We start from the raw sequence: 13,952 nt of genomic DNA, 5'->3' as shown, positions 1-13,952 counted from the left end.
TCAACAGAATTAATAGCTGGATAAAAGTGACCGAATCTTTCGTTTCCATTACCGGTGTGAGCAGTATCAATAAATTACTGCACAACATCTCAAGTGTAAAAAAAGACTAAGACGAAACAACAACAAGAGGACGATGCTCGTGAGGTAGCCTAGAGTTGTGCCGTGTTATTAAGTTATATTATCTGGTCAGCCACGGTACCGAATACTGACCCTACAGAGCAGACTCCTCCCAAACTCCTCTTCCTCCCCCTCCCCCTCCTCCTCCTCCTCCTCCTCCTCCTCCTCCTCCTCTTCCTCCTCCTCCTCCTCCTCCTCCTCCTCCTCCTCCTCCTCCTCCTCCTCCTCCTCCTCCTCCTCCTCCTCCTTCTTCTTCTTCTTCTTCTTCTTCTTCTTCTTCTTCTTCTTCTTCTTCTTCTTCTTCTTCTTCTTCTTCTTCTTCTTCTTCTTCTTCTTCAGTAAAAGCGTTTGTATGTACACTGTAGAACAGAATCTGAACAAGAAATTTTAATACCCTTTTTTCAGCCGTAGAAAATACGTTTAACCAGCAGTGAATTTGGAAGCAAAACACACGACTTCTCTAGTGATGATCTGATAAAACGCATTTAAATGCGTTTTACTGGATCACAGTTAACGGGACGCAGAAAAAAAATGCGTTTTGTCAGATCATTCTGGGATTAATGCGTTGAAATAAAACGCATTTCTACAGGGAAGATCTGATAAAACGCATTCTTCTTGTTTGTTTGTTTGTCTTTAGCTCAAATTCAATCAAATTTGGTACAGTCATGGTAAATGATATATATTTTTATGTGGGATAGTCAAACAAAAACAACATTGATATTTGTTTGTTTAATTAGCAAAAAACACTCAATCGCGATTATCTCGAAACCTTGATTTTGAGAAAAATGCGTTTTGTCAGATCATGGCAGTATTGGCAGTGGTATTTTGAGGAGACGAGGACACGATGAATGATTTGTGGAACGAATCAATTAATGTAGGATAAATCTTTCTACTTTGGAAGTAACTATGATTTTGTTTTAGATGGTGTTCTAAATACTCCAGCCATAAAAATGGGTGACTCATCCGACCAACTCAAGTATAGCCTTATGTTCGGATGAGTGTACTTTCCATAATAAATTAAATGGTTACATATACATTACACGTTTCCAAAAATGTCGCAAGACTTCATTCTCAGGCAACAGTTCTTGGTGTGGTCAGATTATTTACTCTGTGTTTCTCACCTCGACGTCCTCGCCAGTTCCTTTGTCTGGCGTTTCCGTAGTTGGCATGACGTCAGGAGCCCCGGAGGAAGTTTTCGACAAAAACGTGGTGTCCTTGATCTCATGATCACGTACTTCCGACCACTTCCAGGGCGGCGTGGTCAGGAAAAAAAGGAATGCCTGCCGGATAGTTGGTCGACATAAAGCAATCACCAAAGGGCTTACTAATAAACTTGTCTTCAGCACGATTATACCAACAGTGTGAATCACATGGGCCTGGGGGTAGGTCAGTTCTAAAGCACGACTAACAGAACTTTCTACTTGAATTGGGAGCCACATGAGAAAGACGATGTAATTCACTAAAGCAGCGATTCCGACATTCCGCTTTCGCCTCTTCATGGCCCTTCGTTCTGCGGGCGTAGGCGTACTCCCGACAGTTTTTTCTAACCGTCGTACCTGTCTGCAGGCAATGAAAGCTGCCAGGCTGCAACATACGATACTAATGGCAAACGTGACGTAGACTTTATAATTGCCCAGTTCATTTTGAAACCATTTGGGCAAACCATAGTAATAATTGCACTTTCCTTTCAGTGTTGGGGCTGACTCAAAGTACTTTCCAACAAAGAAGATCAAGGACGCTCTCATGCCCTCCAACACCCATACAATGACAATAACTCCTAGCACTCTTTTTAGAGTCAGCCACTTATGGTAATGCAATGGCCAAATAATAGCTATGCATCGCTCAATGCTTAATAGACATAGACTGTTGAGAGAGCTAAACAAACCGAATGTCCCCGAAAACCACCAGAAGAAACAAGTGGGACGATTTGAACGTACGAGGGGTTCCAGATTTGGAATGCGGACTATGGCATCCATGGGCATGTCTGTAAGACCCATAAAGATGTTTGCTACAGCAAGGCTTGCTATGGTGCAGCAGTCGGTAGTATGCAGCTTTCTCCGGTAGATTATTGCCATCAACAACAAGAGATTGGCTACCACAGTTAACGGTGATTCGATGGCCATGCTACTGGCATAAGCGACATCAAGAGCATGTTGGACTTCATCGAGCAATTTATGTTGTCTTGAGATGGTTTCATTGGTCTGCTTACCTGCTGCTATGGCAGATGTGAGATTTATTGAATGCATCCCTAAAAAAACAATGAGCTTCAGTTCCCTTGAACGGCTTTCTGTAAGAGCTGACTGTGGTTCAACAGCTATTTCAGGACGCTGAAGATGTTGCCGATGTTAATAACGCTCTGGTCTCAACATGTTGTGTGTACCTGAAAGCCAAAGCATAATTAGTCCGGTTCAACTGTGGAAGAAATTCTAGGTTGTTCATTTTTAGTAACGGTTTAACAACTGACACATTTCAGAAAATTATCAATTTATTGCTAGAGACTTTTGCTTAGAAGTTTCCATTTCAAGAGAAACGAAAAAAGTATAAATTGTCTAATCATTTAACAGATATATAGTATCAGTTCCAGTACCCTCAGAGATACTTTTGGAGCGCTTATTTGTTACAACAGCCCTTGCCTAAAAACAGCACACAAATAGCAACTGTTGGGGGGATATAAGGAAGGGTTGGGGTCGGGGGGTGGGGGGCGAATAAATGGTTTGTTCTACTCGACACAAATGGGTCATCTTGAAGGCAAACCTACATCTATTTTGGGCTTTAGGGGCATGATCAATACAAAAACTTATAATATTCTAGACGTGCCACTGACGTATTTCCGGTTCATTACTAAGGGCACCACCTGACTCCATTTGGATCCAAATAAAGGGCAAAAAGAAGGGTTGGAGGGAGCCCCCGCTCACTTAACTATGATAGCCTTCATTTATAGTATAGAGAGCCGCGACAGATAGCTATGAGAATGCGCGGTCTTGAATGATATTGCAAACCAAGTCCATGGCCCAGTGCGGCACTACGACAAAATAATTGGCTAATCGTTTTGTCGGTGAGCTGTGGGCAAAGAAAATAAGAGCAGCCTGCCGCACCAACGAGGCACCGTAATATAGTGGTGCTTCCCTTATTTTCGTTTCCAACGACTCATCGATCAAAACAGAGGGTCAAGTGTTTTGTCGTTGTGTGGTAGTAGGCTTATGCATTGAAAGCGAGACAGACAGTCTAGACAACAGAGCCGTCTTAAGGCGTCCAGCGAACTTGCACTCTTTTAAAAAGAAAAACACATATTTTCTATAAGAAATATAAACTGGCGCTTGGGGTGTAGCAAGTAAGTGTTTCGCAGGAAACTAGACTTCGGTTCAGATTGAGATTAATTTTTTTGCGAGTATTTCGGTCTCCCTTTCTGTTGGGATGTGGTATCCCTCTCAACCCGGGTTGGCCCTGACAGGCAGGGTCTGAAGCTTGCATTTTAACCTAATTGATCCGAATTGTGTTGATGGGGGCCAAAAAACATCTAGAATCTAGATCTAGATCTACATTATTACCCTAATTCATTGGAAGGAGTTACGCAGAGGGCCGGCAGACCAACACGCGAAAGAGGGGATATTTTGAGCGGGTATACCAAAAATAGTTTGGTTCAGTATTTTGCAAAAATATTATGTTTGTGGCTTTAGCGGGGAGAGATCCCCTGCACTCCCCTTTTGTTGGCATTTTATTGTTTTTGCACCCCCACCACCCTCTCCTTCCGATATTCTAAAGAGTCGACAGAAGAAGGTAATGGCGGTAAAGGACACGATGTATGTTTAACTAGATTGGTTACCGTTTTTATTTCAATTGTTTATCTTGAAAGCCGATTACTTCGATTTTTGGACGCTCTTTGGTCTAAAGATCTCTAAAACTCTTTGAAGGGTTCATTGAATGGTTGTGTTTGGTAATCCATTATTCCGTTCATGATGAGTTGAATTCGGTGTCACTTGCTTTCAGGACAGGTGCATGGGAAATTCCCTTTGATTAGGAATGGGTAAAATGAAAAGGACTGCAGCGTATAAAATTTCGTCAGCTGGGTACATATTCCTTACTATAATTAGGCAGCTCTTGGTTATTTGTAACGAAGAATGTCTTGTGGTGAATTTTTAACACAACAAATTCACGAAAGATTAACAAGAAAAAAACGACGTCAACTAATAGTTTCCAGACTTTTATATTACACACGTAAATGGATACACAGATTCGTATAATAGATCCATATTATTTGGGAAGACCTAAATAGATCAATTAATGTAGTCTTCCATATCTGTAATTCATCAATCTAGGAAAAATAATGGTCAGAGATGGGCATATTTGACTTTTCAGTTCTTGCAAGAAATAACCTTGCTGAAACCAGGGTTTGTCGTAAGCAAGTCATTTTGTGTCAAAAATTACAATAATGTGTATTTTGTTATTATTCTTCCATATACAGAGGCGTCCAAAAGAAACTTGAAATGTAAACACCGAATCACCGTGTTATAGCCTTGTACTACTCACTCATGCAGCATACCAATTTAAAGGTAAATAAATTTTGCGTCACCTCACAGATAAATAATTCATGTATTTTAAGAGAGGTCCGAGATATAGTCACTCCAAACTAACCTTAAATAATTAGGCTTGGCAAAATTGTGCGAATTCAAAGAAACGTAAAATCGTGTTCGCACGCGTATTGGGGTGCATCGACATTGGTGGTCAACATTGGTGAAATGGACATGTCGCTGGTGGAGTGATGAAAGGAAAATTTTACAGGAGAGACAAAAAACTGATTTACTCTTGAAAAAAATTATCTATATGAACCAAAGCTGATACAGATAAATAAAAAACACATTAAAAACGTGGTTAGTGTATAAAAATAACTTTTCTCTAGTTTATGTGGTTACGCTGTGGGATGCGAGGTTTCATTACAACATTTTTGTCGTGATGAAACCTCGTAGTCAGCCGGCGAGAGGGTTGCGAGGTTTCATCAGGACAGACTTTGAGGGTTGCGAGTTTTCTTGCTGCTCATTTGTTTGCAGTATGCGTCTGTTGACTGAAACGCCACAAACTCAATAAGATATTTCTTCAAGAGCAATTAGTTTGGAGTTCGATTCCCGGCCAACTGAAGTCAAATTAATGTGTTTTACCTGCAAAATTTGTGTTTGAATCCTCAAAAGGATTGCGATTAGTGCAATTTGTTTCACCATAATTTGAGAAGATTAGATCTGGTTACTTCCATTTTACTCAAAAGCACAAATGAATAATAAATTGCTGCAATATGGTCTCTGTTTGCACCACAGAGGGTTGTCATAAGAGATGATGAATCATAATGAACAGCCATAAATGTTAAAGGTGTAAATTGTCATAAAGTGACGAACCATACTGACAATAACAGATTTAAGCTCCTGTAGGTGATTGTACTTGAAGTGTTGGAACTTAAAACGTTCTGTGTAGATGGGGTGGTAGGATGGACCTCATGTTTCTGTACCCTGCCTTCGGTACGTCAGACCATTCATCACTGAGGTGCAGCTTGAACTGAATGTTCATGTCTGGGGTTTACTTCAAACACTCTTGACAACAGCATCACCCGTTTCTTTCTACCTGGTCTGAAAGACTTGTTGTAGCTTCCACACTTAAAATATTCCTTGAAGAATGTGTGATCCAAATATTTGTTTTGAAAAGTTTCTTGTTTTGCTCTTGCCATCCTGAAGAAATGAAGGTAGTCTCGAAGGACCTTGATGGGTGCTTTTCGAAGTGATCTCTCAATAGTTGAGTGCACACCGTTACCTTCCATTTGTGTGTGTTCCTTGATCAAATATTGTTCAATAGTGCTACAATGTGTTGTTGCAAACAGGCTGACAGAAACTTTGGCTAGAGTGGCATTTATGTATTGGTAACCACAGTCGTCGCTGTCGATGACGGTTTTCTGAAAGTCCAGCTTTTCCTTCAGGAAATCCAATAGACATGAAGCGAACTCATTTGCCATAAGTCCCCCTTCTGCTTCATGACACACGTAACAAGTAGTCTGGCGTGTTGCAGCATCCAATAGCCTAAAGCTTTGCTTGTAATATAAGGCTGATTTTGAAGATCCATTGATAGTACGGCCCTTTTAGTTTCATTGCTAGCGAGACATTTAATAGCTTCAGATTTGTCTCGTTTCTTTTCTTTGCGCGCTGCCTCCTTTTCTAGGATATGAGCTTTCCAGACATCCTCCAGCACATTGTCAACTTCACGACCGGTGCAAAGGTCGCACATATCTTTCTTTGGCATGAACAACGACAGGTCATACTGCCTGAATGCCTCATCGAGGGCGGGTCTGTTGAGAGGCCGCCTCACGTGGTCTCCTCAGAATTGTGCATATATTTTGTAGATATCTGAGTTGCTTTGATAATAATTGGTTCTAAATGTTTCTTTCAAATCATTCACCCATCCCAGTTCAATTCAGGGAAAATCTTTTAACTCACTGACTCCATATGGCCACCTTTTTAAAGGGTGTATTGAAGGTATTCCCTCTCTGGTTAGTCTCTGAATATCTCCTCTGGGGTTGGTCTTAGTCCACTAATCATCCCATGAGAGGGACCACACTAAATTCAAAATTAGAAACTCTTTACATTTCAGAGTTCAGCTCTTGCAATCACAGTTTGGTTTTAATAACTTAGTTGGGCTTTTCATTGAACCATTATGTATTCCGATCTTGTCCAGATCCACGGATAGCTTTTCGCTTATTTGTTGCCACTCCTGAAAACTCCTTCTTTTCCTCAGTTGAGCATCATTTATGCTGTCATCACAAATGAGCTGTGTCTCGTGATCAGGCTCCAGGAAAAGTGGCTAAGGTGCCTGAATATGGTCTACAGATCGTGTTGTGGTGATCTCGAAGTTAATAATTCGGCATCTGACTTACAGCTGCCTGGTGAAACGTCAGTATGGTGTGGGGCGTGATTCCAGGTGACACTGGTGTTGGTGCAGACCATAGATGTACACTATAGATTTAAAAAGATGTTACTCTATGGTGCAAACCCAGTCGAGGATGATTCAGATACTTCCTTGTCTCCACATATCAGGGACAGCCCTGGAAAGAACTGCAACATGGTGCCTCGGGTCAATTGGTCGCTTTTAAGGACAAGCGAGCTAACCCAGATTTCGGAGTTTCCAGAAATCTTGACCTACTCCAAAGTGGTAATTGCCCTACTTATAGGAGAAGTTTGGTTTCATTTCATTGGTGTGCATATTTGTTTGGTTATAGACAAAAACAACTCTCCTTGTCTTTTAAAGAAACTGAATAAGGATCCAAAAACTTTACCTTCGATTTTCTCAAAACGGCATTTTTCGGGACAGCCCCTTGTGCTTAAAAGCGGCCAATTCATGGAACATGGTCTGGTCAGTGGTTTCCAAACCAGCCCTTGTATGATATAGAGATCTAGGTGATGAGCACAGATGGAAGGAGATATTCAAAACAGATACGGAAATGTCCGTATTACTTGTGTTGTTGAGGCAGGAATTTGTTGATTTGTCACAATATCCTCAAAAGACTTCAGGGCCATCAAGAACATGGCTTAGTTCAGTGCTATTTGGTCTCAAACGCAACTCGAGAATTCGACTACACAGCGGATTCATAATCTGAGATGATGTGAAACCTTACCCTCTCTTTGATAAACAGAATGGCCTGTCGACATATGGAGAGTGCACAGATCTGTCATCTAGTTTTTAGTAAAGACTACCGTCATCTGTCATTTCAAGGTGTGACTGTCGCCTTAAACTAAGTATTAACTACGTTTGTGCTTGATGAAAACATCTTGTTTACCAACGCTTTAATCATCCCTAAGAATGGATTTCAAATAGATTTACATAATGTCAGTCCTTCACTTATGACCATATTTGAATTTCTGAACTGACTGAAATAAAGTGAATGAATAAAAGAATGAATGAATGAATGAATGGATGAATGAAGGAATGTAATATTTCTTTATTCAGTCAGATACATAAAATGCACCAGACAATGTCTGTTATGAGTGCTTCAATTCAGCAGATTCATAAAGAAGGCTTATCCAGAACCTCGTATTAGCACATCACTTTCTCAAACGGGAGTGATGAAACCACGAAAAGGCAGTATCGGCGCACTAGGTGAGGGTTGCGAGGTTTCATCACTCCAGAATATCTTGGGGACAAACATACGAGGTTTTTTTAGAAAGTTTTTTTCATAATTTCTCTTACTAACTAAACCTAGTGCTTTTGAAATAATGTGAAGAAGGGCTGGGAGAAGGCATTAAGCCAAAAAAAAAACGAAATATCACGCAAAACCTGGACATATGTGCCCATTAGTTAAACTTAGTTCTTGCTAATAGGGGATATTGGTTTCGTGTAGAATACGAAACCATTTTTTACTCATGGACTGTGTTAGTTAGAAATTGGACACCATCATCTGTCAGTGTGGAACAGAGGATACGAAACTGCTATGGTTTTGGGTGGTCTGGGGTGGAATGAACAAAACTGCCCTCGTGAGAATCACCGGATGGCTTGATAAAGAGGACTACATCGTGCAAGTGCTGGAACGTCATGCCTTACCATTATATTCGTCATGTTGTCATTCAAGTAGACGTCTTCATGTATAGCAAAGCACTTTCTCATTGGGCCAATGCCACTAGACAATTCTCGGAAAACCAAATCATATCGACGTTGGAGTGGTCACCAGTGAAAAGCCCCGATATGAATCCTGCAGGTATGTGAAGTCCAATGAAACAGCAGCTAAAGAAAAGCGACTTGGCCCCCAATTCAGATCCCATGTTTGTAATTCTCTGTGACATTGGGATGAACTGACAGAAAATTATGTCCAATCAAGGTCAATTTTGAGTGACCATATTTCTGGCGTCTCTTAATATAGATGAATTATTAACGTGCCAGATTAAGCAAATTTATTTAGCTTTACATTGTTATGCGGCATCAGTGGGTAGTGAAAGGCTTTAACAAGATGATTGAGAGATTACATTTTCAAGTTTCTTTTGGACACCACTATATTTCTCTTTATTTTTGCTGTTGTGTATTTGGCTTTTTAAAAATTTTGTTTTTTAAGGGGAGGAGGGTATCACCTCGCAGGGAGAAATTTGTCTTGGTCGTTAACAATGGAAGTAGATTATGATACAAAGCTTAGGTGCACTCACGCATACGCACAACAAGACAGGACATTAATAAACACATGTCTCACTTCCTAAAGCACCCGCTCCGAAAAACTCTCTCTCTCTCTCTCTCTCTCTCTCTCTCTCTCTCTCTCTCTCTCTCTCTCTCTGTGTGTGTGTGTGTGTGTGTGTGTGTGTGTGTGTGTGTGTGTGTGTGTGTGTGTTTCATTAGTGGAACTGCGTGTTCAGTATGAGAGGACATATAAGCTCGATCTCTCGTCCACACTACAAAAAACATTAAAACTTGGCACATGCTGACAAAAAGTACTGCAGAAGCCCTACCATCTGGCTCAGAATAACCCCATCTGGGGTTCGAATGTTGGTGCCGACTTAGTTACAGCAATTGTCTTCACCACTCCCTTGGGGAGAGGGGGAGGTAAAAACAAATACACAAACACACACACACACACACACACACACACACACACACACACACATTGATGAATAAAAGCCTTTAAAAAATCAACAAAATACCCCACAATGTGAGACTTCACTTCACAAAGATCCAAAAATCAGTAGAGATGGAAATAAATCATGAAATCAAAAGATACCCCAAGAAACACTGAGTGCCATTTTTTTCTTCCTCCGATAATGTTGAGCATTTGCAAGCTTTCCTACGAAGGGCAGTGCATGCTATAATCCTAACACGATCTACCTACCTATTTACCTACCTACCTACATACCTGCCTATCTACCTACCTGCCTATCTATCTATCTATCTATCTATCTATCTATCTATCTATCTATCTATCTATCTATCTATCTATCTATCTGTACGACTTATATTCAACTGGATTCAAAGACACACACACAAACACACACAAACACACAAACACATACACACACATACACACACACAAACACACACATACACACACAAACACACAAACGCATACACACACACATACACACACACACACACACACACACACACACACACACACACACACACACACACACACACACACACGCGCGCGCGTATCACTCACACGTCATACTGTCAATATCTAACGTTAATGAAAATATTCGAGAAAAAAACCCCAATATGCTTCCGTGAAGGCGAATCCAAATTACCGTATCACGTTTATTGCATGTTTACTTTGTCGAGATAGACCTCTTCTTTTCCTCTCAAGATGACCCTAAAACATATTTCGTACATTGAAACGTCAAGAATGCTTCGATTTTCCTGAAAAGCGATCAAACTTAGCTGTTAATGCTTATATCTTTTCGCCTTTTCTATCTTTGCGTTCTTCCCTGAACAGTTCTCTGCTTCTGGTGGGAGTGTTAAGCCGACTGCAAACTAATCATTCGATTGAGATCTGCAGCGATGGAGGGAACCAAAAGACCACCTGTTACACGCACTGTTTTCTTTAGAAAAGTCATACGCGCAATTATTCGCCACTCTTTCTGGGGTTTACTAATATCCGACGCGTTTAATTATCTCTTATTGCAAGCATCTGAAACGGGATAAAAACATCTTTTCAATAACTAAGTACGGGCTTAACTAAATGCGGGCAAAGGGGTAATAGTCGTAAAGCGAAATGTTGTTCAGATTCATGGGGTTTACCTATACGTAGAAGACTGTTTAATGTTTAGTGTTTATGCGATACGCATCGTAAACTTTGCTGCGTGTTGTGTAAGTTTCCCTACTCTGATCATAAATATCTCATCAACTCTTTTAGATTAGCGTGAGATCTTGCTTTGCCGACACCACCGGTAGTACATGAAAAATAAGACAAACACACCAAAAGAAACTGTGTCAGTGAATATTACACGTACTAAACTGTTGTTTCCTTTTCGTGGTTTTAACGGCTTTTTTTTTGGGGGGGGGGGCATTTTCAAAATACCGCAAAGAGCAACGGACCAATGCGGGTGGCCTGGATGAGAGGCATTCTTTTGTGTTCTAAAGAAGACTCAACTCGTGTTGCCTGTGTGCATGGAACAGGCTTTTATGTCTGTTTCTTAAATGCACAAAGATGTATTCCATATGGTAATTCTCTCTGAGTAGCGTAAAAAGAAGGGGGGGCGGCGGAGATGAACCAACCATTCAAGAGCATAATAATATAGATGTAAAAGCTGAAAGTACAACTTTAGGTCATCGCAGATAATTTACCTTAGATTAGTGTTTGAGGGTATGTAACAGTATGTGTTGAGTTGAGCGATTGATCAGAATCATAAGAGGTGCAGCAAAGAGAGAGAGAGAGAGAGAGAGAGAGAGAGAGAGAGAGAGAGAGAGAGAGAGAGAGAGAGAGGAGTGCAATAATCCTTAATCCAGAGAATGTATCACAGAGCTAGCTGCAATTAGTGTTTCATTTGCAGAAATCGCAGCGAGCGAAAGAAAATATTAAAGCTTATTGCAAAACATCAAATTATTGTTAAATACAAGAGGGCATGTTAAAAACAAGTGAACTATTACTGCTAATTTTGTACTGAAAAATGGCAGCGCATTTCTCGCCCTATTTAATAATAATAATAATAAATGACATTTATATAGCGCTCAACCCCGAATAAAGTACACAGGCTCTGAGCGCTTTACAATACAGTACAACATACAACAGTAACATGAAACGTTGTGTTCTGACTAAAGGAAATTATTCCAAATATTCATCTTATTAATTTAAAAACAGAAACAACTTCAGCTGACATTTGAATGAATCAACAGATTTGATTTCTCTCAACGTACTTGGTAAAGCATTCCAGATCTTGGGCCTGGGTATTCAAAATGCCCTTTCACCCATTGTTTTAAGTTTCATATATGGTACAATACATTTCTTTTTGTCAGCTGATGACCTTAAACTGCGAGTTGGAATGTACAGTCTTAACAGATTTGATAAATATGATGGTGCATTATCATTCAAACATTTGTAACATAAGGTGGCCAACTTGTACACAATCCTTTTCTCAACAGGAAGCCAATCCAAAGTTCGTAAAAGAGGTTTAGCAGAGTCTCGTTTTCTTTTCCGTAAAACTAAACGTGCTGCATTGTTTTGGACAGTTTGAAGTCTTTTAACTTTCTCCAGTGATATTCCTGATAGCAAGGAGTTACAATAATCTAGTTTTGATAAAATTAAGCTAGTTACTAGTAAATCAGTGTACTTGGTATTGATCAGATGACGTATTTTACTAATTTTTCTTATTTCTAAATACATGCAGCTGATCAGATGATTTACCTCAGCTAACATTGACAAAATAGAATCAAAATAGATGCCAAGATTCTTAACTTTTCTTGAAAATAAAATGTTTGCATCACCAATTGTAATGTGATCAAGGTCAACCTCTTTAACAGACTTTGCATTGCCTGCCAGAATGACTTCTGTTTTATTATCATTTAACCTCAATTTATTTTTGTTCATCCAGTTTTTCACTAAGGCAATACAATTTTCAGCACGATGGACAAGTCCATCTAAGTTGGTAAACAATGTTGAACCATAAATCTCTTGCTTCAACAGCACAAAGTCTGCTTCGACTATCAAGGCACCTCGGAAATAGCAGTTCACAAGAGAGTGACAAACATACAAATGACGTTCAGGAAAACTGACGATAGTAGGGATGAGGAAAGAAAAAGCAGCATTTCCCCATATGTTGTTCCGGCACAGTATGAGCATGACATTGATATTTCAGATAAAACATCAATACCAAGTATTTAAGTCTGCATTGACATTCCAGTACTCATGGAGCCAAACCCAAAGATTGCCCAATCGAATGTGACGCGCTATTCGAAAGTTGAGAAAATGGCGGCCAGCTAAGTTTTCAGCTAGAAGTCAAAAACACGAGATAGGGTCACCCTGGATCGAGTTCAGTTGTTTTACAAAGTTTTTAACTGAAATAAAGCCTAAAGATAATTTATTTTCATTTATTTCTGACATAGCCTCCTCTTTCTTTTTCAAGGAAAATGTGAACTTCTATCACAATTAGTCAGTCGCAGTTGATGCTCTTCTTTCACACTTTACCTTTGGTTACCCAAAGTAAATATGATAAATTATGACATTTTGGTTACCCAAAGTATATATTATAAATTATGACATTCAGTAGCACTTTTAGACGCCTTCTTACAGGTTCACCTGGTTTCTTCAGAGGTAATTTTTGCGAGAAAATGACGAATAAAAAGTTAAAAATGACTTCCAAAGCTTGTGAATTCTCAAGATCTTAGAAATATTTACATCTGTGTGCCTTTAATCAACATTTGCCAGTAAACCCTTCACAGGAAAGTGTTATTACGTGGACATAAATGTGTGGAGCCCACCACCCCCTCCCCCCCCCCCAAAAAAAAACAACAAAAAATTCGATAAAAACTGCAGAACAGGCAGGCAAATTATTCCGACTTCTTTGATTCTATTATTTTGACAAGCTCCTGATTTCACCTCGATGCCTCACAAATGTTTTAGCTTTAGTTTTAGTTTTAGTTTTAGTAAGGTTTTACAGCGCTCGCAAACCACTAAAGGTCATATGAGCGCCTAAGGGTGGATGTCAACAGCGAAGTCCAAACGGGGAATCAGGCTTACTCTAATCACCTCTCTTGCTTCAACAGCACACAGTCACAAGCTTCGACTATAATAATAATAATAATAATAATAATAATAATAATAATAATAATAATAATAATAATAATAAATTACACTTTTATTTGTCCCAGAAGGGCACTTTGTTTTACAATTGCAA

At 39.7% G+C, this 13,952-nt stretch overlaps 1 protein-coding gene across 2 annotated transcripts; it reads right to left on the bottom strand.

Annotated features, from left to right (window-relative positions):
- Nucleotides 1–366: 366 nt before the first annotated feature.
- On the bottom strand, nucleotides 367–11,939 carry LOC101862599 (alpha-1A adrenergic receptor). 2 transcript variants are annotated; one of them, XM_013085804.2, is made up of 2 exons: nucleotides 11,925–11,939; nucleotides 367–2,321 (listed from the first exon to the last, which is right to left on the bottom strand). In XM_013085804.2, the coding sequence occupies exons 1-2, from the start codon at nucleotides 11,937–11,939 to the stop codon at nucleotides 1,221–1,223; spliced, it is 1,116 nt and encodes a 371-aa protein (XP_012941258.1). In that variant the 3' UTR covers nucleotides 367–1,220. The 2 variants fall into 2 exon arrangements, with proteins under 2 accessions (XP_012941258.1, XP_005104233.1); XM_005104176.3 differs by lacking the exon at nucleotides 11,925–11,939 and adding an exon at nucleotides 3,941–4,106 and having other exon boundaries at nucleotides 367–2,497.
- Nucleotides 11,940–13,952: the final 2,013 nt, after the last annotated feature.

This window comes from Aplysia californica, unplaced genomic scaffold (genome assembly GCF_000002075.1).
Source record: "Aplysia californica isolate F4 #8 unplaced genomic scaffold, AplCal3.0 scaffold00408, whole genome shotgun sequence".
NCBI classification, from domain to species: Eukaryota; Metazoa; Mollusca; class Gastropoda; order Aplysiida; family Aplysiidae; genus Aplysia; species Aplysia californica.
Note: the sequence above shows the minus strand (reverse complement) of the source record. Positions and strands in the feature narration are given on the sequence as shown.